General features: G+C 40.8%; 1 protein-coding gene across 3 annotated transcripts in view; it reads left to right on the top strand.

Moving 5' to 3' along the window:
• The window catches only part of LOC135092388 (uncharacterized), a 120,149-nt gene that overhangs the window by 58,554 nt on the left and 35,402 nt on the right, over window positions 1-26,193 (top strand). For all 3 annotated transcript variants that reach the window (XM_063990853.1, XM_063990851.1, XM_063990850.1), the window contains 2 exons: window positions 6,172-6,317; window positions 7,395-7,500. In XM_063990853.1, coding sequence (XP_063846923.1) covers window positions 6,172-6,317; window positions 7,395-7,500 — 252 coding nt within the window. The remainder of the gene's footprint in view (window positions 1-6,171; window positions 6,318-7,394; window positions 7,501-26,193) is intronic.

The following is a 26,193-nucleotide window of genomic DNA, read 5'->3' as shown; positions in this document are numbered from 1 at the left end:
TTGTTCCTCCACTATTTATGCCCTACATGTAAATCAGTTTAAATAAGCGATTAAAAAGTAATCTAGGGGAAACAGAAGGTTTGAAGTGTTTCTTTTTTATCTTTTCATGTAGGAGGGGCACTGGACAAGAGCAATAAAAATATGATAAAAAAAAAGCCCACTTGAGCTCCTGCCCCCTGAACAGAGTCAAAATTGGTTTTCAGAAATTAAACGATAAGTTTCTTGAAACCTCCCTCTTGAAAGAGATCAAGTCATAGGAAGGAGGAAATACAGAAACAGGAAGGGAGTTCCAGAGTTTACCAGAAAAATGGATGAGTGATTGATAATACTTGTTAACTCTTGCATTAGAAAGGTGGACAGAATAGGTGTGAAAGAAAGAAAGTCTAATGCAGTGAGGCTACAGAAGGAGGGGAAGCATGCAGTTACCAAGATCAGAAGAGCAGTTAGCATGAATATAGCAGTAGAAGATAGTAAGAGATGCAACAATGCAATGATAAGAGAAGCTGAAGACAGTCAGTTAGAGGGGAGTAGTTGATAAGATGAAAAGCTTTTGATTCCACACTGTCTAAAAGAGTAATGTGAGTGAAACCCTCCATACATGTGAAGCATATTCCATATATGAACGGGTAAAGCCCCTGTACAGAGTTAGCAGCTGGGGGGATGAGAAAAACTGGTGGCAGCAACTCAGAATGCCTAACTTCATAGAAGCTGTTTTTAGCTAGAGATGAGATCATAAATAAAGAACAGACTGAGCATGTTCACTTTAGAAGAGGGGAATAACTGAGTGTCATTAAAGAAGAGGGGATAGTCATCTGAAAGGTTGTGTCGAGTTGATAGATGGAAGAGTTGAGTTTTTGAGGCATGGAACAATACTAAGTTTGCTTTGCCCAATCAGAAATTTTTGAGAGATCAGAAGTCAGACATTCTGAGGCTTCCCAGTGTGAGCTTTTACTACCAGAAGAATTGGACGTCTATGAAAAGGCGTGGAAAAGTGCAGGTTTGTATCATCACTGTCTGAGTAGATAGGACGAGAAGTTTGGTTTAGAGGATCATTGATGAATAATAGGAAGAGATTGGTTGACAGGACAGAACCCTGAGGAACACCACTATTAATAGATTTAGAAGAACAGTGACCATCTACCACAGCAGCAATAGAACAGTCAGGAGGTAAACTTGAGATGAAGTTACAGAGAGAAAGATGGAAGCAATAGGAAGGTTGTTTGGAAATCAAAGCTTTGTGCCAGATTCTATCAAAAACTTTTGATATGTCCAAGGCAACAGCAAAAGTTTCACCAAAATCTCTAAAAGAGGATGACCAAGACTCAGTAAGGAAAGCCAGATCACCAGTAGAGCGGCCTTCATGGAACCCATACTGGCGATCAGAGAGAAAATTATGAAGTGATAGATATTAAAGAATCTTCCTGTTGAGGATAGATTCAAAACTTTAGGGAGGCAAGAAATTAAAGCAATGGGACAATAGTTTGAGAGATTAGAATGGTCACCCATTTTAGGAACAGGCTGAATTTAGGCAAACTTTCAGCAAGAAGGATAGATAGATGTTGATAGACAGAATTGGAAGTTTGATTAGTCAAAGTGCAAGCACAGATGTACATTTTCACTGAACAATAGGAGGGAACCCATCAGGTCCATAAGCCTTCCAAGGGAGGCCAGCAAGGGCATAAAAAACATCACTGCGAAATATCTTAATGGTAACATGAAGTAGCCATAGGAGGGAGGAGAGGAAGGAACAAGTCCTAAATCATCCAAGGTAAAGTTTTTAGCAAAGGTTTGAGGGAAGAGTTCTGCTTTAGAGATAGATGAGATGGCAGTGGTGACATCAGGTCAAAATAAAGGAGGGAAAGATGAAGAAGCAAAGTTATTGGAGATGTTTTTGATATAAGGAGGAGGCAGTAGACACCTGCCAAAACGATAATTACTCCCAGTGAGGTCTAAAGCACTGTTCAGGAGGTGCTATGAACTTATCATTAAACCCAGCTGTGACCTCACTGAACGTTTCCCTTTGTGTCTCACAACACAAGGGGGCAGTCACAGCCTGCCCTCTAAAGACAACTCTCTTCCTCCACATAAAACTACAAGCACCTAATAACACACACACCCTTCACTCAAAAATTTTAAAATCATGGCGACTCCTACACCAGCCTCGGAGTCCCCATCTGGGGAGGGGACCATAAATGTCCCCAGGTCGGACTGCCTTTCCGTCGACGACCCTAAGTGTCTTGACACCCCCCTCAACTTTTTCTTCATTAACTTCTGCAACATTTGCAGTCTAAGATCTAATTTTCAATCTGTAGAACACCACCTCTCCCCTTCTAAACCTCATCTTCTTTTCCTCACTGAAACTCAGGTGTCTGAGGCAACTGACAGTAGCCCCTTTTCTGTTCCCTCCTACTTTCTCTATCCTCATTTTCGATCCAAAGCTGGATGCTGCGTTTATGTGCGCAATGACTTAACCTGCTCTCGTGCCCACGCTCTTGAATCTTCCAAGTTTTCCACCATCTGGCTACAACTACAGAGTCATTCTCATACTAAATTTATCTGTGCTGTATACCTCTCTCCTAACTCCTCTGACTATAAGAAATTCTTTGACTACTGAACTTCCAAAGTGGAGCACATTCTGACCCTCTTCCCTTTTGCAGAGATCTCCATTCTTGGAGACTTCAATGTTCACCACCAGCTTTGGCTTTCCTCTCCCTTCACTGACCATCCTGGTGAACTAGCCTACAACTTTGCTATCCTCCATGCATGACCTAGAGCAATTGGTGCAACACCCTACTCGTATTCCTGACCGTCTTGGAGATACGCCCAACATTCTTGACCTTTTCCTGACCTCTAATCCTTCAGCTTATGCTGTCACCCCTTCTTCTCCGTTGGGCTCCTCCGATCACAATCTCATACCTTTATCTTGTCCTATCACTCCAATCCCTCCTCAGGATCCCCCTAAGCGAAGGTGCTTCTGGCGTTTTGCCTCTGCTAGTTGGGGGGACCTGAGGAGGTATTTTGCTGATTTTCCTTGGAATGACTACTGCTTCCGTGTCAGAGACCCGTCTTTGTGTGCTGAGCGCATAACAGAGGTGATAGTGTCTGGCATGGAGGCGTACATTCCTCACTCTTTTTCTCGTCCTAAACCTTCTAAACCTCGGTTTAACACAGCTTGTTCTCGTGCTATAAATGATAGAGAGGTGGCCCATAAAAGGTACTTAAGCCTTCAATCACCAGAATCTCACGCACTTTATATTTCTGTCCGGAACCATGCCAAGTCTGTTTTCCAACTAGCCAAAAACTCCTTCATTAACAGAAAATGTCAAAAGCTTTCAAGATCTAACTCCCCTCGTGATTTCTGGCATCTAGCCAAAAATATCTCCAATAACTTTGCTTCTTCTTCTTTCCCTCCTCTACTTCAACCAGATGGCACCACTGCTATCACATCTATTTCTAAAGCTGAACTCTTTGCTCAAACCTTTGCTAAAAACTCTACCTTGGACGATTCTGGGCTTGTTCCTCCCTCTCCTCCGCCCTCTGACTACTTCATGCCACGTATTAAAATTCTTTGCAATGATGTTTTCCATGTCCTCGCTGGCCTAAACCCTCGGAAGGCTTATGGACCTGATGGGGTCCCTCCTATTGTTCTCCGAAACTGTGCCTCCGTGCTTGCACCTTGCCTAGTCAAACTCATTCAGCTCTGTCTGTCAACATCTACCTTTCCTTCTTGTTGGAAGTTTGCCTACATTCAACCTGTTCCTAAAAAGGGTGACCGCTCTAATCCCTCAAACTACCGTCCTATTGCTTTAATTTCCTGCTTATCTAAAGTATTTGAATCTATCCTTAACAGGAAGATTCTTAAACATCTATCACTTCACAACCTTCTATCTGATCGCCAGTATGGGTTCCGTCAAGGCCGCTCTACTGGTGATCTTCTGGCTTTCCTTACTGAGTCTTGGTCATCCTCTTTTAGAGACTTTGGTGAAACTTTTGCTGTTGCCTTGGACATATCAAAAGCCTTTGATAGAGTCTGGCACAAAGCTTTGATTTCCAAACTACCCTCCTACAGTTTCTATCCTTCTCTCTGTAACTTCATCTCAAGTTTCCTTTCTGACCGTTCTATTGCTGCTGTGGTAGACGGTCACTGTTCTTCTCCTAAATCTATTAACAGTGGTGTTCCTCAGGGTTCTGTCCTGTCATCCACTCTCTTCTTATTATTCATTAATGATCTTCTAAACCAAACTTCTTGTCCTATCCACTCCTATGCTGATGATACCACCCTGCACTTTTCCACGTCTTTTCATAGACGTCCAACCCTTCAGGAGGTAAACATATCATGCAGGGAAGCCACAGAATGCCTGACTTCTGATCTTTCTAAAATTTCTGATTGGGGCAGAGCAAACTTGGTATTGTTCAATGCCTCAAAAACTCAATTCCTCCATCTATCAACTCGACACAACCTTCCAGACAACTATCCCCTCTTCTTCAATGACACTCAACTGTCCCCCTCTTCTGCACTGAACATCCTCAGTCTGTCCTTTACTTATAATCTGAACTGGAAACTTCACATCTCATCTCTAGCTAAAACAGCTTCTATGAAGTTAGGTGTTCTGAGACGTCTCCGCCAGTTTTTCTCACCCCCCCCCAGCTGCTAACTCTGTACAAGGGCCTTATCCGTCCATGTATGGAGTATGCTTCACATGTCTGGGGGGGTTCCACTCATACTGCTCTTCTAGACAGGGTGGAATCAAAGGCTTTTCATCTCATCAAGTCCTCTCCTCTAACTGACTGTCTTCAGCCCCTCTCTCACCGCCGCAATATTGCATATCTAGCTGTCTTCTACCGCTATTTTCATGCCAACTGCTCTTCTGATCTTGCTAACTGCATGCCTCCCCTCCTTCCGCGGCCTCGCTGCACAAAACTTTCTTCTTTCTCTCACCCCTATTCTGTCCACCTCTCTAACGCAAGAGTTAACCAGTATTCTCAATCATTCATCCCTTTCTCTGGTAAACTCTGGAACTCCCTGCCTGCTTCTGTATTTCCACCTTCCTATGACTTGAATTCCTTCAAGAGGGAGGTTTCAAGACACTTATCCACCAATTTTTGACCACTGCTTTGACCCTTTTATGGGACTGGCATTTCAGTGGGCATTTTTTTTTATTAGATTTTTGTTGCCCTTGGCCAGTATCCTTCCTACATAAAAAAAGAGAAAAAAAGGTGCAGAAGTCATGAGGGGAGTTAGATCTTGAAAGATTTTGATACTTAATATTAGTGAACAGACACTTGTTTAGGTCATGCTAATACAGGTTGGTCCAGTTGGCAAAGCCTGTGTTAACTTGTACTGTACAGGAAATGAATGGGTCAGGCTTGACTACTTTTATATATATATATATATATATATATATATATATATATATATATATATATATATATATATATATATATATATATATATATATATATATATATATATATATATATATATATATATATATATATATATATATATATATATATATATATATATATATATATATATATATATATATATATATATATATATATATATATATATATGTACATATATGGACCTTATTTATCAGTATGATATAGAACTAAATTTTGTTATGTAAATTTTTTTTTTTTTTTGTGCAGGGAGATTTTTTTTAATGCCAACCATGGCTTTGTGCCCCCTGAGGGAAGTGCCACACATTGATGGCCTGTCATAGGTTTGGGGCAATTGGGTGCATCTGATAGGGGAGAATATTTGCAATGAAAGCCTTGTTCCAGACTAAAGTGTCCAAGCTGTGTCACTGATTCATGTAAAGTGATGTTTGGAATACTTTCTCTTGTTTGTTGGGGCTCAAGGGGTTACAAGAGTAGTGTGAATGAGTTTGAATGTGAAAGTTGTGTGCCTAGTCTTTGCTGTCTTTTTTTTTTTTTCGGTATTGATTGATAGCATAGAGCATCCATGGTTCCTGTCACTTTACCAGAGCAATGGTGCAAGATGACATTTTAAGATTATAATAGAAATGTCCAACACTTAATTTGCCATGATACTTCCAAAAGAATACCCTTAGTGCTAGAGAAAATGTCCAGTAGTAGCTTAAAATCTGTCACAAGAGTGAAACTAAGAAGTGCTTAATGTGAATTTTTTTTTTTTTTTTTCAGGAATGCAGTTTGTATACAAAGAAGTAATTAATGGTGAAGATACCTACACATGCCAGCTCTGCCAGAGGTGTGCTGATGTTTATCAGTTACCAGCTTCTAGAATGTTTTCACATTTGACATCTGTAGGACACAATCAAAACTATTTGGTGAGCCCAAACTATTAGATGTTTAGAAATAGCCTATAAGAAAGTTGGTTTAGAGTACATCTTTGTTTGTTGATCAACCAGTACTTAAAATGTTTCTTGTGTTTCTAATACTTTTCTTTTGATATTATGTATAGTAGTCCTTTCTGTATCCAGACATTCAGTAACTGGACTCATCAATGTCTGGATGTAATAGTGTCCAGGTATTAAACTGGACTAAATCTGCATAATTGTCCAGACATACAGACACACTGGTATGATGTAGCAGTGCAGTGGTGTGCAGCTGCCACAGCAAGGTGCAGGACTTTGCACCAGATGCAGTAGTGTGACACCTATCATTTGTTTGTGTGGGTCTGTTGAAACCTATGAAGAAATCCAACACATAAGTGCAAAATTTGATAAAGAATTTCAAAAGCATTTAGGGAAAGTGTGAAAATATGAACAAATAGTAGATTTCTTCTCAACAACAAATATTTTCTCAGAAAGACTAAAAGTTAAAACTGTCTGAGTTGACTTTATTCAGATTCCCAGAAGAAAATTAGATGTTTCTGGGACAAATCTGACACCATAGTGAACCAAAGAAATGACTTAGATGGTGTGGATAAATCAATTTGCCTATTAAGCTAATTAGTTGATAGGTCCTGCATATTTATTTGTATCAGAGTAATCTAATCATAAGTAGGTTTGAATATACTAAGGACTAATTATGAAGACCATGAATTAATCTAATCAAAGCTTTTGCATGGATTACTAGTTTTACCTTGCTTAGCCATAAATATCAAGAATTAGAAAAGCTTAGAGTATCTCTAAGGTGTGCTCTGAAAGTCATGGAGGTATAAAGCTCTGAGTAACCCAGGTTCCCAGGTAACTGAGATTATTCCACTTTGTGGAATAACTGCAAGAAAATTTCCATTGAAAATGTGCAACATATTGCACATTTTCAGTGTGAAAGAAATAGAGGATAGTTTCTTAATGCATGAAACTAAGCATCTCAACATGCATGTGTCAGTGTATATATATGTGTGTGTGTGTGTGTGTTGCCATAACATTGGTACAATTTTCATCTTGTCATATTTACAGGAGGTGAAGTTTGGATACATAAAGAAGTCCTCACGAGATTTTGAAGAGGAATGTTGCCATATAGAAGAACTTGAAGGGAAGGTTCATGCGAATATTGCTGATTTAAGTGAGTATTTTATAATGCTGACTTTTTGCTCGATCATAGTGGATGTCAATAAAGTTGTTTGCTATGATACAGTGGATAGCATTTCCCTCATTAGAAAACATTTTCCCTAATTGTACATGGTAAAAATCAATATTTTAGATTGGGCATTACTTGAATATGGGCATGGGTGATCAGTTGTTAATGAAGTGGAATGAGATACCATTTTTCTATCTGTGCATTACTTTTGTGACTGAACATTATTTTGTGAAGCATTAGTTTCATTTAACTAGTGATGGTATGCAAGCCACACTTTGCAGAAGTGTGGATTACCCTTATCCCTTATCTATACTTTATGTATGATTTTTGGTTGAATACAACAAATGTATTTGTTTTATTTAGTGCTTTCTTTATCTGTTTGTTTCTTTGTTATTATTTTCTAAGTATCCCTTTCTGTTCTGATATTTTATTGCTGTCCTCCTAATCACAGGGGAGCTTTTCCTCACACCTACATCACCTGTGTATCTTTGTCACTAGTAGTCAGATGTTTTTGATAGCACAGTGTAAGGGTACTAATGACTGATAGTGGGAGGCAAGAGAAAGAAACTGTAAAACACTTCATTGTATTATTCAGTTTGTTTTAACACTGATAAATCAACATATGGTTTCACAGCTGCACCATCATATGCATCCACATTGAAACCTCAACCATGTGACTCAGCTCCACAAACATAAGCAGGCAGACACCTACAGAGTTCATCATGCACACCACTCAGTCAGGCAGCACCAATTACACACAGACATATACCATATAGTAGCCAAACCACTCATAACTCATACCTACAAAACTAAGGCTAGTGACAATCTCTAGGTCACTGCCATTCAACTGGTAGCCTTTCAGCCGAATCCAGTCCTAGAGTTTATTTTCAATGGCCTTTTGACAGTACAAAAAAAAAAAAAAATAAATCTAGAAAAAAAAGAAAAAAAAAAAAGTAAATAAAACTGCAGAGAAGCCTGTAATGCAGGATGAGGGTGTGAGCTGCCTCAGCTCCTACCATCCCCACCACCCACATTGATGCCACTTTAGCAACTTTGCATGCTTGGCAGCTGTGCAATTCTCTCTCACAATCTGCAGCAATGAAGTTGCCCCTGCTTACATTGTTTGAAAATTTTATATATATATATATATATATATATATATATATATATATATATATATATATATATATATATATATATATATATATATATATATATATATATACACACACACACACACACACACACACACACACACACACACACACACACACACACACACACACACACACACACACACACACACACACACACACACACACACAGGATGTTCCTTAACCCTTTCCTTCCGGCAATCGTATATATACGATTGCAAAAATGCGTCCGTAGCGACGGCGATCATACCGGTAATCAAGAATTTTCGCGCCTCAACTTTGAGGTCCAAGCGCGGTTTCTCGAGTCAGATGGTGTGAGTGGAAGTGTCTGGTATGTTTCCACATGTAGTGTTGTCACTAGCTCTGGAAATTTAGCAGTAACTAAGCTATTTTCCCTTTCTCCGGCCGACACTTGGCAACCCCAGCGACCCGCCGGGTGGAAAGCACTATGATAAGTGTGAAGAGACATCCAGATAAGAGCCAAGGATCTCAGATCATAACTCACCATGGAGCAGGACACAACATATGTATTTAGCAGTGCTTCTGAGTTTGAAGACAGTGACAGTGAATATTTAGAAGAAGCTGAAGAAAGCGAAGACATTAGTGAGGACTCGGAAAATGATTTACAGGATCCACCTGTTTTATCAGAACAGAGAGATGATACCTATCATTCTTTCATGTTAATTTTTTTTCATTATCTTCGATTTTATAATAAAATGGTAGAAGGTAACTTGTCAGAGAGAGAGAGAGAAAGAGAGAGAATGTTATTTGCCTGAAACTTGATGTGAAAAGGGATGAAATCTCTCTCTCTCTCTCTCTCTCTCTCTCTCTCTCTCTCTCTCTCTCTCTCTCTCTCTCTCTCTCTCTCTCTCTCTCTCTCTCTCTCTCTCTCTCTCTCTCTCATTCAAGTATGAAATACTAGTCACACATTTTTACATTTCCTGCCTCTACATTTCTACTGTGAACAAAGCATAAATTACTTAACTGCATGACTGCAAACAAAACATATCTGACTTGTGAGAATCAGACTCCTTTTTTAATGCATATCATTGCAAGGAAAACTGAAATAAAAGTTGTAGTATCCCTGTCTTCTTTTGATACTTTGAGGGACAGGTTTTGGTAGCATACCAATAACAGACTGCCCTTGGACAGTTGTTTCATCTTTGATATAAAAAAAAAAAATCCTTTTTTTTTTCCTTGACCTTAAAAAGGAAACTTGAAACTCATTCTCATCATCTACATCACTCATCACTTTTCTAACATAATGCACTTTGTTACCCTTTATTGGATCCATTCCAAGAAGGACAAAGCCCCCTCTTCAGGAGGCTTATCTACAAAATTGATGTCATTATCTTCAGAGTCCTCTTTAGAGGGAACTGACTAAGTTCTACTGTAACGCTCCTTTTTATTATTTCTGTGTTTCTTTGAGTCTCCCCAATAATTGTTTTCTTTTGTAGCTTGTGGTGAAGAGGAGGATAATAGCGGTAATTAAAGGTTTAGTGATTATATGAAAAAGTATATTTATAAGGCGTGTATTTGTGGGAGTGATTTAAAAGTCTTGAAACATTTGTTATAAATAGTCTTTACTTATTTCAACTGTGGTTTTCTCTAATCAGTGGTAATACGAATAATAGGATTACCTCATGTTGCGTCAGCCTACCAGTAACTCATAAGGTGTCATTCCCTAGCTTATAAAATATGTTAGTAATTTAAAATTCAATTATTAACTTCAACTAATGTCCAGCCTATATGCTCACCTTGCTAGCCAATTATTTCTGCATTTTTATTTAAACTCACGGTTCAGTAAAATTATTTGTGAAAGAAGAGAGAGAGAGAACTAGCTAAGGTTCCAATAACTTCAGAGGCCTGTGGGTGTTGAGGGAGAGAGCACAGAATGGCGTCTCCCTTCCCTCTGGCAACAGGTGGGTCTCGTAGCTCTGAAATGTTTAATTTTTCTTTTATTTAGAAGTGAATATTACTGTGTTCATGTTTATTATTCATGTCTCTAGTGAAGATATAGTGACTGTACGTGTTGACAGAATGGCGTCTCCCTTCCCTCTGGCAACAGATAAAATAGCCGGTGTTGGTCCCACGTGGAGACAGGCCACAGAGTCTTGGGAAAGTGTTAGCCATGTAATGTTTCTTTAGTCAAATATAATCTACTGTGAATGTGTTGTGGGCAATATTATTGCCGTAGAGAAGTGATGGATGAAGGCTGTGACGCTATTTAGGGATATAACGGTGCCCAGAATCAATGGTACTCTTGAGGAGTTATAAAAGTAATTATTTTCTTGTGTATTCGTAGTGTTAAGTAACGGAGTATAAGTGTATATGCCATACCAGAATTTCAAGTGTTTTTTTTTCTAGATTAACCACTCGATAGTGTCATAGTGGGTCAGTCAACCCAAAGAATCCCATCAGTATTATTCATTTAACTTTTTTTGCTATTTTTTTTATATTTTTCGTTCCTCCTAATAAAGCCACACTGTAGGTACTGTGTGATAATTAACCTCTCCCTACCCTCTGGCCATGACGATGAAGGCGAGAACCATTACCAATCAAAAATGTTTTCTTTTTTTTTCTTGTGTGTGTGCGTGCTTCACCTCTTCTCTCTTCCTCTTCTTTTTTTTCTTCTTCACCGTGAAGATCTTTGCCTCGTCTCATTAGAGCTCTGATCGGACCGGTGAGGAGGAGGGAGGAGGGGGGAACCGGAAGGGGGGGGGTGGCGTTACACTGGTGGCATAGCGGTGGGATTCGCTGTAGTCTTGGCCAGTCGTATTGGGAGAGACAGAGTACTGGCAGTTGGGTAATATTGGGTCAAGTAATGTTCAAAGTGGCTGTTATAGGTCATAGCCAGGTACCACGTAGGTTTGATGTGGAAGTGGAGAATTCAGAAGTAAGGATATATCGTGCAGGAGGAGCAAGAGCTAGGAATTTCTTTAATGACGAGAGATTGAATCACGTCTTGGCATGGAGACATGACCTCACTTTCCTCTGGTTAGGAAGCAACGACATCAATCCTAATACACAGCCTCGTGAATTAACAGATACAATTCTGAACATTGGCGAAGAAATTGAACGAAATTGCGGTTCGAAGGTTATTTTGGTAGAAATAGAAAATAGACAGTATCCATCTAGCAGACCAGTAATTCCGAATGAACGCTATAAAAAGATAAAACGTGCAGTGAATGCCGCTTTGCTTAAAAGTAAACAGTTCTTGTGTATCAATTTTAACAGTTTTGTGTTTACCCTTGGAAGAGATGGAGTACATTTCGAAACCAGTGCCAAGGCTCAAATTCAACAAAAGTTGGCTATGAATATTAGCAAAGCCAAAGCTCGTCTATTTGGCCCTGTACACTAAAGTTCAACATGGATCGCATAGAGTCACTAATAGATATGGAGGAGAATGAAGAATACGGTGGAGTTAGATGGGAAAATCCAGAGCAGGGAGAATCAGAGGTCAATGCCAATCAGGTAATGATAGATACAATAAAGTTTATGGTGGCTAAACTTGAAAATATGTCAATGAGAATTGATGGATTGGAGGACTCGCTGAGTAGGGCAGTTTCCCCGGAGGGAGGAGGTACTCCAGCCGTTCTTTCAAACAGTCAGTTGCAAGTTCAAACCTCACTCCCTAGTCATTCCATGCCATTAGCCCCAGTCATGACAAGTACCCCTGTGAAGTCAACCTCAGAGGTTAGAGTCAAGCCGAGTGACATTAAGATCTTAGAGTTGGACGAATTGCAACGTTTAAACTCAGCGGCACGGTTACAGATGTTTTTCGAGTCGGTTGAGCGGTGCGCAAGTAATTCAGACGCTAGACTGGAAGTGGCTAAGTCGCGAGTTGATGGGGACTTGGCGGTTATGATTCACACAGCGCAAAGACAAGGAGAAGTAAAGGTATGGGAGGACTGTAAGACATACCTAACCAAAGAGTTTGGCGTGGACCTGAATTTTGATCAAGCTTGGAGACAGAGTGACTCTTTTCACTATGATTGGCTAGAAAACCCTCAATCCTTTGTTCACAAGTTCAAATGTCACTATGCAGCTATCCGAGGGACATTTCATGGTGAAATTCTACCTGATCGAGACAAACTTCTCAAACGTAAGTTATTGCAGGGATTCCCCAAGAGCAGTAAAGATCTTCTTGAGACGTTCATGGATGACAATATTCCCTTGAACAAATTCCTTGGACATGTAGAAAATGAACGGATCTTGCTAATGCAAAAACATGCGTCAGTCAATTCAGTTCCTAATCATCCTGGGGAGGATACCTCTCGTTCTTGCTCTCGCAGTAACTTGCAGAGTTTAGCCAGCATCCAATCAGATATTTCCTCTCCCCAGTCTGAAAATAATTTGTCAAAAATTGCTGCTAAACTAGATCAGTTGCAACAACAAATAAGTAGGTCATGTGTCTCCAAAGCACCTTCGTCACCTCGCAAATTCTGTGCATTTTGCCAAACTGAAACTCATTCCCTGAGAGATTGTTGGAGGAAACCTGAAAGGGGACACTGTTTTGATTGTAGGAGGTACGGCTGCCGTCGGGGTAATCCCACATGCCCAGGAAAAACCCCACGGACACCTTCAGTTCCCCAGAAAAATGATGGGAGAACAAGTGCCCTTCCCAAGAAATCCCAGTCAGTCCGTAACACACAATTGACAGAAGGAACACCCAACATATCAGTCGGTGATTCTACTCAATGACTAGGCCGAGAAGATCTATCACCTGTAGTCAACCTCATAGTTAGTGGTAAACTCTGTTCTGTGTTACTCGACACAGGTAGTTGTGTAACCCTAATTCGGCGAAGTACGGTAGGTAGGCTGAGTCTTGAAGTAGATAAATCCAGGTGTTTGCCATCATTAACAGCGGTAAATGGAGATCCGTTAAAAGTTCTTGGGATGGTAAAAGTTGAAATTCATGTGGGAGATCAAGAAGTGTGCAAACAGTGGATTTCAGTAGTGCCAGATTCATACCTCCAAAGAGATTTGTTGCTAGGTTGTGATGTTATTCAGCGGTCAAGCTTAACTTGGAATCCGCGGGAGAAGATGATGCTTTGGGGAGGAACCTCATATTCTGTTTCTCATGTCCGTAAGACTCGAGTTTGTGTAGGAAGGGTTTGCCAATCTCTTCCCATGAGCGTTCAATGTGAAGAGAAGAGCCGAGTAGATATGGTTCATCTGAAGCCCCACCAGGGTAAAGTAATTCAAGTTGAGGTTGATGAACACTCGGGATCGAGTCTGTTGGTATATCCTCAATCTCGACATTCTTCTCAAACCTGCCCGTTGTTAGTAGAAGTCAGTGAAACCCAAACCATTCCCGTACTTGTAGACAATTTGTCCAAGGTACATAAGTTCCTAAAGACAGGTACAGTATTGGCCTATTATGAGAATTATTCTGGTCCAGTCGAGGATACATCCTCACAAGTGTGCCACACCCGTATTGAGAATGAGTTGGAACCTCAGAATGATGTGGTAGAAGGAAATGGTACCCGAGCAGAACGTTTGCAGAGACTCATTAATCAACAGAATTGGGCTCACCTCGCGAATGATCAACAAAAACAATTGTCCAATGTAGTGTTATCACATGAGAAGCTGTTCATGTTAGAAAAGAAGGACATAGGCACCATCTCGGGTGAACCTGCCCACATTGCCGTGTCCGACCCAAACCCTTGCCAATCTCCTATGTACCGTTATCCTGAACATGCTAAGATGTTAGTATCTCAAATGCTAGGGGAGATGGAAGAGAGAGGTGTGATTGAACCTTCGAGTGCAGCATGGCTGTCTCCAATTGTCCTCGTGAACAAACCTGATGGGAGTAAGAGAATGTGTTTGGATTTTAGACAGGTGAACGAACGGCTAGCTGCGGATCTTTACCCATTACCTCGGCTTGAGGATTTGGTCAATGTCGCGGCAGGTCACCAGTACTATGCCACACTAGATTTAAAGGATGCATACTTCCAGATAGTCTTGGATGAGGAAAGCCGAGATCTAACAACTTTCTCTGATGGAATATCACTGTATCGTTTCCGTCGGTTACCGTTCGGACTGAGTTGCGCACCCGCAATCTTTTCTCGCAAGATGGCCGAAATCTTGACGCCTTTGTTGCGTGAGGGATGGGTCAAAAACTATCTAGACGATATCATTCTATGGGCCGAGAACTTCGACCAGCTAAAGGAAAGATTGGGTAGACTGTTCGCCTTGTTAGAGGAGAAAGGTATCAAGCTGAATCTGACTAAGTGCGACTTGGTGAAGCAGGAGGTGAAATTTCTAGGTCACCGAGTTTCTAAGGATGGAAGTACTCCTGATCAGAAAAATCTAGAAGCAATTAGAGAACAAGCTCCACCTAAAAATGTCAAGCAAGTTAGGAGATTTATTGGCATGTGTGGGTTTTATCGGAAATTTGTACCCAATTTTTCAAAGATAGCCATGCCTCTCACAAATCTCATGAAAGGGGATGTAAAGTTCAGTTGGACGGATGAATGTCAGGTTGCATTCGAGGCTCTCAAAACAAAACTTATGTCAACGCCCATTTTGGCTAGTTATCAACCTGAACTTCCTCTGGTCTTAGTCACAGATGCTAGCGATGAGTGCGTAGGAGCGGTACTGCACCAAGTTCAACCTGATAAAAGTGTCCGACCTCTAGGTTACTATTCTAAGAAGATCAGTAAGTGCGAGCAGAAGTATTCAGTCACCGACAAAGAAGCGTTAGCTGTCGTGTTAGCTTGCCGTCATTTCCACCATTACCTTTGGAGAACCAACTTTGAGATTCAAACCGACCACCAACCGCTCACTACTATCTTCCGTAGGCGGACTAAGTCGCCCAGAGTAACTAGGTGGATGCTGGAAATGCGCGAGTATCACTTTCGCGTAAAGTATGTAAAGGGAAAAGATAATGTAGTGGCTGATCAGTTGTCGCGTCCTGTTAGGCTTATCACACATCAACCCAACGTTACCTGGTTAGGCCTAACCCGAGAGGAATTCATTAAAGGACAGCGCGAAGATCCAACTTGGAATGAACTCTTAGACTACTTGAAGGGTGGGGTGTTGCCAGGGCGAAAGATTGCTAAGGCAACCCTTGATCAGTTTGAAATTCTGGATGGTGTGTTGCACTATGTTAGAGAGACCAAAGATGGCAGTCTAAATTACACTGTAGTAGTACCCCGACACCTAGTCAGAAAGGCACTAGAAGTTGCTCATGATCAATCAGGACATTTTGGGCAGTTCAAATCCATCAAGCAGGCAGAAGGGTTGTTTTATTGGCCTACTATTAAGTCGGATGTAATACAGTATCTTAAAGAGTGTCTAAACTGCCAAAAATTCAAACACAACCGAGGAATGTCACAGCCATACCGAGAGTTACCTATAGTGTCGCAGCCATTGGAGAGGATTGCCATTGATCTCACTGACATGACCAATGGACAAGAAGGTCAAAGGTATATCCTCACCATCATAGATCACTTCTCTAGGTATGTTAAATTTTATCCTCTAAAAACAAAACATGCTCAGGGTATAGTAGCTAAGCTTTCCCAATACATCTCTGACTTTGGCCGGCCACTCTCCATCCTGTGTGACAATGCCTTGGAGTTCACAGGACGAGAACTAAGAACCTGGGCTGGTCTTCATGGGATAGAACTGCTCTACACCACTCCCTATCACATCCAGTCAAATGGACTCATCGAGAGAATGCACCGGACCCTGAAGACCGTGCTGTCCCAAATGTGCAAGGGTTACCCTTTAAGGTGGCCTGCCCTTCTCAGTGAATGTCAGTCACACATGAATCTGGCAGAACATAGCAGCACGGGGGTCTCTCCATATGTAGCATTCTTCGCAAGACAGCCACCTCGTTTCGTCACGGCGCCTCTCCTGACGGTGCAGTCTGAAGATAGTGACGTTCAGCAACTTAAGCGCATGATTAAAGACGCTAGTGTGACGTCACAGAGGAGGTACCGTGCAGTGGTGAACAGAAAACGACGTGATGAAAAGGTCTCAGTTGGGTCCTTGGTGTGGGTGAAATCAGAAACTCCGTTGCCTGGTACCTCTACCAAATTGAATGCTAAGTGGAAAGGACCATATCGAGTGAGTGAGGTAATCAGGGACGGTCAACTGTATGTAGTGGAGGACCCCTATTCTGGGAAGTTAGTACAAAGAGCAGCAGAAAAGGTGAAACCGTATGTGAGCCGGAGTGAAATTATTCCGGAGTTGGAGGAGAACTATTCAGACGGATGTGTTGAGGAGGAGGAAGAGGAGGATCAAGACCTCCCTCCCCGCCGCCGTCGACCTCCCAGACGTCTTATTGAGGAGTGCTAATGTGATGCACGAACTCAGGAGTGAGGAGAAGTGAACAGTGTTATAATGTATAGGATGTGAGGGTTAGGAATGAAGTGAGTTAAGAGCAGGAAATCCTCATCCGTCACAAGTGTTCGAAGGTCAGTGACACTGTCTCAGCCACAAATAGAGTGGGGCATTTCGGGAAAGTCGTGCCCAAATTCTCGTCGTGTCAAAACAGTTCATACCAGATGGTAGCTTATGTGTTTCAGTTCGGGGAAGTGTACCCCATTCTTGTGGGCTTTAGTTCGAGAAGTGAGGTTTCCAGGGAACGTCGTACTTGGTTACTTCCTCCTCAAGTTACAGTCATCACCTCTAACGGGTCCTAAGTTTCCCTTGAGGACGTATTACCCCAGTCTTCGTTGTAGTAAGAGGAATGATTTGTGTGAATGTTGGCGAATGTGTCGAATGCTGCGAATGTAATAGATTATTCCTTTTCTATGAGACGGGGAATAAAGAGAGTGACGGAGTTAGTCAGGTGACTTCTCCATAGATTACCCGTAGAGCAGAGGGTGACTGGGGTCCAAGTTCTCTTTTCCTGTAAGTATTCTGTATGTGAAAGGTGTTGGTACAATTTCCTACGGGAAGAAATGTACAAGTCAGGTGACTCAAGGGTAAGTGGTTGAGTCAGTGTCAGCTGTTTAGTAGACCTTATGTATGGATAGGATAGGGAAAGTGTATAGGTAGGATTTTGCATGTATTCTTCACCGTGAGTTTAACTCTGGGAGAATGGGCGTGTGTAACGCTCCTTTTTATTATTTCTGTGTTTCTTTGAGTCTCCCCAATAATTGTTTTCTTTTGTAGCTTGTGGTGAAGAGGAGGATAATAGCGGTAATTAAAGGTTTAGTGATTATATGAAAAAGTATATTTATAAGGCGTGTATTCGTGGGAGTGATTTAAAAGTCTTGAAACATTTGTTATAAATAGTCTTTACTTATTTCAACTGTGGTTTTCTCTAATCAGTGGTAATACGAATAATAGGATTACCTCATGTTGCGTCAGCCTACCAGTAACTCATAAGGTGTCATTCCCTAGCTTATAAAATATGTTAGTAATTTAAAATTCAATTATTAACTTCAACTAATGTCCAGCCTATATGCTCACCTTGCTAGCCAATTATTCCTGCATTTTTATTTAAACTCACGGTTCAGTAAAATTATTTGTGAAAGAAGAGAGAGAGAGAACTAGCTAAGGTTCCAATAACTTCAGAGGCCTGTGGGTGTTGAGGGAGAGAGCACAGAATGGCGTCTCCCTTCCCTCTGGCAACAGGTGGGTCTCGTAGCTCTGAAATATTTAATTTTTCTTTTATTTAGAAGTGAATATTACTGTGTTCATGTTTATTATTCATGTCTCTAGTGAAGATATAGTGACTGTACGTGTTGACAGAATGGCGTCTCCCTTCCCTCTGGCAACAGATAAAATAGCCGGTGTTGGTCCCACGTGGAGACAGGCCACAGAGTCTTGGGAAAGTGTTAGCCATGTAATGTTTCTTTAGTCAAATATAATCTACTGTGAATGTGTTGTGGGCAATATTATTGCCGTAGAGAAGTGATGGATGAAGGCTGTGACGCTATTTAGGGATATAACGGTGCCCAGAATCAATGGTACTCTTGAGGAGTTATAAAAGTAATTATTTTCTTGTGTATTCGTAGTGTTAAGTAACGGAGTATAAGTGTATATGCCATACCAGAATTTCAAGTGTTTTTTTTTCTAGATTAACCACTCGATAGTGTCATAGTGGGTCAATCAACCCAAAGAATCCCATCAGTATTATTCATTTAATTATTTTTTTGCTATTTTTTTTATATTTTTCGTTCCTCCTAATAAAGCCACACTGTAGGTACTGTGTGATAATTAACCTCTCCCTACCCTCTGGCCATGACGATGAAGGCGAGAACCATTACCAATCAAAAATGTTTTCTTTTTTTTTCTTGTGTGTGTGCGTGCTTCACCTCTTCTCTCTTCCTCTTCTTTTTTTTCTTCTTCACCGTGAAGATCTTTGCCTCGTCTCATTAGAGCTCTGATCGGACCGGTGAGGAGGAGGGAGGAGGGGGGAACCGGAAGGGGGGGGGTGGCGTTACACTACAGCTAAAAGCTTCTGCATGTGTAGGGTGTCCTCATCTTTACTGTTTTGCTCAATCTCTTCTTTAGTCTTCTTAGCAGGCCTCTTTGATTTATGTGACTTTATGCTGTCTTCTGCTATTTCTTCAGTTATCCTTCACTTCACTTGGTTTATCTTCATAGGCCAGGTCTTAGCTTGTTTCCTTTCAATTTTTTGTTTTTCAGGGGTATCAGTTGCTATCATACACTTTTCTCTTTTTCTTCCCATTGTAATTTCTTGTCTTGCTTCAGATCTTGGGAAGCAACGAATTTGCTGAAGAGAGATTAGTTGAAGTTTCCTTGGAATAAGAGACTTTGCAGGAGATATGCCAACTATTTCTGGTCCTCTTAAAGCTACGGATGAGGTTGCTAGCTGCTGAGTTATTGGGAAGGGTTGAGACATTAGATCTGGCTGGAAGGTTACTTGCTGTAAGGTTGTTTGGAATGGTTGCAGCATAGGATATGGCTGGGAGGTTGCGTGCTGTGTCATTGTTAAGGAGGGTTATGGTGTTAGATATAGCTGACTGTTAGCTTGTTGCATGGTTGATGGGAAGGGTTGTGGTGTTAAAGATGGTTGGGTCATCACTTGCTATGAGATTGATGGGGAGGGGTTGAGTTCAGGATCTGCAAGGAATTCTGTTTGTTGTGAAGATGATGGGATCAGTTGTTTTGCAGGATGTGGCATAGGCCTATCAATGAAAGAAGTTCCTGCAAAATCTTCTTTCTTGAATATCCCAGTGTCAAACAGCTGAATATCTGTGGCTCAAAATCCAGATTTAAGATTCACTGGAGTTGCTGATCTGTCCCAGGTACTGCACACAATAGGGCCCAGATCATAGATTGAAACACAATGTCCCAGGTATTGCAGCATCCATGCATTTAATTCCTGATTCTAGAAGGTCTTAAATGGCCCATACACACATCTGTTGATGGGTTGGGGTTTGTTTGATGTGTGAGGAGGCAAGGAGGAGGAGGCAATACTATTTTCTTTAGCACAGGTGATTTCATTTAGAGATAGATGAGACTCATTATTGTCCATGATGAATAGAACTTTGTTATCCTGAGAGTGCTTAAGCCATCTGCCAGTACTAGCAGTCACCTGGTGAAACTGTGCCAGGCAATCAAGACAGTGAGGAAGTCCTTACTTTAAAAACCCAAAGTTCACCGAGGTTGGTGATCACCAGGGTGAGCAAGTGTGAGTGGTCACCAGCACTAACATCTATTCCTGCTTGACATAGTGCATCAGCAATGGAAAAATGCATGGGAAACCCTAATTTGTTTACATCTGCTACAGTCAACATGGCAAGAAGCAAATAATAGGCTGTACATGCTGCGCAGACTCAGGTCGCTGGGGATGCTGACAGACGAGTTAAGGGGGTGTACCTCACCTTCATCCTTCCCAAACTCGTGTATGCCTCCCCAGTGTGGTCCTTCTCCCTCACACACACTCAACAGCTACAGCTGGAGAGTGTGCAGAAAAGGGCGTGCAGGGTCATCCTTGGCCTTGTCTACACCACCTATGAAGTAGCCCTGACCACTCTGAGTCTGTCCAGACTATCCACCAGGCACCGAGAGGCTCTGGAGAAGTTTGGAAGGGGACTACTGCATCATCCACGTCTCAGACACATGCTGCCGCCTGACGCGCCTTGCCTGGTCCGTGCCACCAGACACCACAACAAGATAACGCCCCTAAAGGCGCTGCGCACGGACCGGTACAGATTCAGCGCGATTCCCACCATGGTGCAAGCCATCAATCAATAGTCCCTTCTAGATTAGACTTACCTTTAGGATTAATGTTAAGTATTTCCCCACCCCCACTGTACATTTTCAGTTTGTTAACTGCCTAAATAATAAACCATTTATTATTATTATTATTATTATTATTATTATTATTATTATTATTATTATTATTATTATTATTATTATTATTATAATAATCTGTCAATACATAAATTTGTCCAGTGTTTAATCACAAAATACAACAGTACCTGTACATTAAGGGGGAAAAATTACCATTGAGTAAAACATTTGTTCCAGTGTCTAATCACAAAATACAACAGTACCTGTACATAAAGGGAGAAAAATTATCATTGAATAAAACATTAATTTTTCATCACAGTGATATGCATGATATGTCTTAATTATGGATCCTGAAATCTTAAGCAACATAAATTTTCTGACAAAACTATGCGACATTTTAGCCTTATACAATAATTATACTTGACAAATAATTTAAAACTAATGTAGCTTAACTGTACTTCAGATAGCCTAATGTAGCCAGGCATAACCTATCTTAACATAAGCTAAATTAATCAATAGTCTGATGCAACATAATAATTGGAAAAAAATATTTATTTACATGATGGCATATGTAAGAATTATCAGTTGTCTGGTAAAAAAAAAAAAAAAAAAAGATTTCTAGGTATCAACAATAACAAATAAGAAATTCTTTGACTACTTAACTTCCAAAGTGGAGCACATTCTGACCCTCTTCCCTTTTGCGGAGATCTCCATTCTTGGAGACTTCAATGTTCACCATCAGCTTTGGCTTTCCTCTCCACTGACCATCCTGGTGAACTAGCCTTCAACTTTGCTATCCTCCACGACCTAGAGCAATTGGTGCAACACCCTACTCGTATTCCTGACTGTCTTGGAGATACGCCCAACATTCTTGACCTTTTCCTGACCTCTAATTCTTCTGCTTATGCTGTCACCCTTTCTTCTCCGTTGGGCTCCTCCAATCACAATCTCATATCTGTATCTTGTCCTATCACTCCAATCCCTTCTCAGGATCCCCCTAAGCGAAGGTGCCTCTGGCACTTTGCCTCTGCTAGTTGGGGGACCTGAGGAGGTATTTTGCTGATTTTCCTTGGAATGACTACTGCTTCCATATCAGAGACCCGTCTTTGTGTGCTGAGTGCATAACAAAGGTGATAGTGTCTGGCATGGAGGCGTACATTCCTCATTCTTTTTCTCAACCTAAACCTTCCAAACCTTGGTTTAACACAGCTTGTTCTCGTGCTATACATCAATGGTTCTCAAACTATGGGCCGCGACCCAAAGGTGGGTCACGAGATCAATTTTGATGGGTCGCAGGGACACAGGAACATTATCATGCTTTCAGTGTTTCAGTGTATTTCAGTTACTTAATTGAATTATTCTTCTTTAACCACAAATTACTTTTGTTATGTATGTTCATCTTCCCCCCACCTCCCTCCTCCTGGGCCCCATGTAATGGTGTCTCTGACTGCTGTACACAAGCTGTACACATTATTTATTTTTTTCCAAAATAAAGTGTATATATCATTGTACATTTTCTTTCTCTTTACTTTACTCTGGGTTGCAAAGGAATGAAATGTTCCAAATAGGGTTGCTCATGAAAAAGTTTGAGAACCACTGCTATATATGATAGAGAGGTGGCCCACAAAAGGTATTTAAGCCTTCCATCACCAGAATCTCATGCACTTTATATTTCTGCCTGGAACCATGCCAGGTTTGTTCTCCAACTAGCCAAAAACTCCATTGTTAACAGAAAGTGTCAAAACCTTTCAAGATCTAACTCCCCTCGTGACTCCTGGCATCTAGCCAAAAATATCTCCAATAAATTTGCTTCTTCTTTTCCTTCTTAATTTCAACCAGATGGCACCACTGCTATCACATCTATTTCTAAAGCTGAACTCTTCCTTCAAAACTTTGCTAAAAACTCTACCTTGGACGATTCTGGACTTGTTCCTCCCTCTCCTCCACCCTCTGACTACTTCATGCTACCTATTAAAATTCTTTGCAATAATGTTTTCCGTGCCCTTGCTGGCCTAAACCCTCAGAAGGCTTATGGACCTGATGGGGTCCCTCCTCTGTTCTCCGAAACTGTGTCTCTGTGCTTGCACCTTGCCTAGTCAAACTCTTTCAGCTCTCTATGTCAACATCTACCTTTCCTTCTTGCTGGGAATTTGCCTACATTCAGCCTGTTCCTAAGAAGGGTGACCATTCTAATCCCTCAAACTACTGTCCTATTGCTTTAATTTCCTGCCTATCTAAAGTTTTTGAATCTATCTTCAACAGAAGGATTCTTAAACATCTATCACTTCACAACCTTCTATCTGATCGCCAGTATGGGTTCTGTCAAGGCTGCTCTACTGCTGATCTTCTGGCTTTCCTTACTGAGTCTTGGTCATCCTCTTTTAGAGATTTTGGTGAAACTTTTGCTGTTGTCTTGGACATATCAAAAGCTTTTGATATAGTCTAGCACAAAGCTTTGATTTCCAAACTATCCTCCTACGGCTTCTATCCTTCTCTCTGTAACTTCATCTCAAGTTTCCTTTCTGACCTTTCTATTGCTGCTGTGGTAGACAGTCACTGTTCTTCTCCTAAATCTATTAACAGTGGTGTTCCTCAGGGTTCTGTCCTGTCACCCACTCTCTTCTTATTATTCATTAATGATCTTCTAAACCAAACTTCTTGTCCTATCCACTTCTATGCTGATGATACCACCCTGCACTTTTTCACGTCTTTTCATAGATGTCCAACCCTTCAGGAAGTAAACATTTCACACAGGGAAGCCACAGAATGCTTGACTTCTGATCTTTCTAAAACTTCTGATTAGGGCAGAGCAAACTTGGTATTGTTTAATGCCTCATAAACTCAATTCCTCCATCTATCAACTCAACACAACCTTCCAGACAACTATCCCCTCATCTTCAATGACACTCAACTGCCCTCCTCTTTTACACTGAACATCCTCTGTCTGTCCTTCACTTATAATCTGAACTGGAAACTAACTCATGAAATGCCAGAATCTAGTGAAAATGTTATATTTTGAATTTTAAAAATATTGTTACTTTTCTCTGCCAGGCTATTCCAATACGATTCAAATGTCAACCCAGGTGAAGGAAAGCCTGGTGGAGCCTCTCACTGTGTTTAATAGTACAAAATCACCGATCATCAGGTGAAATTGAATGCCAAGACTGGTGAAAGGCTTTAAAAGTAGTGTTAGCAGCAAAATGTTGCAGTACAGAAAGTTCTTGCTTGTCATCTAACCACTAGGATGAACAAGCCTGTTGCACACGAATGGTATACTTTTCATCATAAGTACTTCATCAAAACTTACTCTAGGAAATATAAAGTATGGAGGCAGGGCATGCCCATTGGCACACATAATCCCCACCATTGTAACCAACTCTCCATGCTCTTATGATGTCACCTGACCAATTTGATGAGCCTTCTGGGGAATGACCTTTATGAGCTTCTGAATGGTTGCAAATCCAGTTCCATCTAAATTGTAATTGCTGGACTTTTTCAGGTTGTAATGCACTAAGACCTTCTCTAACTTGGAAGTTGCCTGGAAGACATCTATGTTTGTTTTGTTGAAACTAGTCATTCTAGCCAGACTAGTGGCTTCAGGACTTCTAAGGAAAAGCTGGCCATGCCTCTCCATGAAACTAGTGAACCAATCTCTCTCTCTCTCTCTCTCTCTCTCTCTCTCTCTCTCTCTCTCTCTCTCTCTCTCTCTCTCTCTCTCTCTCTCTCTCTCTCTCTCTCTCTCTCTCTCTCTCTCTCTCTCTCTCTCTCTCTCTCTCTCTCTCTCTCTCTCTCTCTCTCTCTCTCTCTCTCTCTCTCTCTCTCTCTCTCTCTCTCTCTCTCTCTCTCTCTCTCTCTCTCTCTCTCTCTCTCTCTCTCTCTCTCTCTCTCTCTCTCTCTCTCTGCTGACTCATCCCTTTTCCATGAATTAGGTACATCAGTATTGTTGGGAATTGCATATTCATAGGCTAGATGCAAGGGCTAGATGCCTTGCAATCTTGGGTGTTACACCATGAAAAATGTTAGACCAGTGTGTTAGGTAATCAACCAGCTTTTTTTCCATATTTTGAGGGAGGATTTGTCTTACTGCCTAATTTCCTAGCTGAAATACCTGCTTTTCTTTCTTTTTTTTCTTTTGGCAAATAGTCAGTAAATGTGCTTTTTGGAACCCCATATTTGTTAGCAGCTTAGCTAATGGAGCTCCTTTTTTCCTGTACATCAATTAAAGAACTTAGCAGAGCAAATTCAGTCCTCTCCCTATATGTTTTCTTCTTGCATTTCTTTTCCATGACTAGTGGGTGTCTGATAAAGAAAACATTTTGTAAATACATTCAGTATGCTATGCTAAAATTGGAAATTAAAGCAATATAAAAAGATTTACATCTAACGACATGATATTTTGTTCCTTAGGAGTCTATCCTGTCATCCAGTGTCTTCGTATTATATATTCATTGATGATCTCCTAAGCCAAACTTCTTATTCTATCCACTCTTATGCTGATGATACCACTATGCACTTTCCTATATTTTTTCATGGACATTCAACTCTTCAGAAGTTAAATAACTCACAAGGAAGCCTCTGAATGCTTGATTTTGATCTTTCTAAAACTTTTGGTTGGGACAGAGCAAACTTAGTGCTGTTCAATGCCTCAAAGACCCAGTTCCTCCATCCATCAATTCAACATAATCTTATCTTGCTATCTTTTAGTGCTAGTTTCACTCTAATAACTCTTCTGATCTGCTAACTGCATATGTCATCCCTCTTCCTACAGCTTCACTACAGAGAGCTTTTTACTTTCACCCCTATTCTTTTCACCTCCCTAATGCAAGACTTAATCAGTATTCCCAGTTTTTCATTCCTTTTACTAGTAAATGCTACAACTCACTCCCTACAACTCCTCCCTAATGAAAGACAGTATTCTCAGTTTTTCATTGCTTTTAAAGGTAAACTCTGGAACTCTGTCTGCTTTTGCATTTCTTTCTACCTTTGATGAAGTTTTTCAAGAGGGAGGTTTCAAGACACTCCTTCAATTTTGGATAATTTTTTTTCAGACTATACCCTATTGGAAATGGCGCCCTCAGTGTATGTTTTTATTAAGAAGTGTTGCCATAGACCAGAAACATCTTACATAGAAAAAAATCCAAAATGAATTAATAAATCAATTTAACCCTTAAACTGCTGTGATCACTTATACATATAATCATGAATTTTCATGGCATACATCCTTTCTAATGTGTTCTAGTGATCACTGGCCATTTTTGCCTTTCACCATGAGGGCCAGAGAGGCTGTGACTAGGCTCTA

This window comes from Scylla paramamosain, chromosome 40 (assembly GCF_035594125.1).
Source record: "Scylla paramamosain isolate STU-SP2022 chromosome 40, ASM3559412v1, whole genome shotgun sequence".
NCBI classification, from domain to species: Eukaryota; Metazoa; Arthropoda; class Malacostraca; order Decapoda; family Portunidae; genus Scylla; species Scylla paramamosain.
The sequence above is the reverse complement of the archived record's forward strand: the minus strand, read 5'-3'. Positions and strand labels throughout refer to the sequence as shown.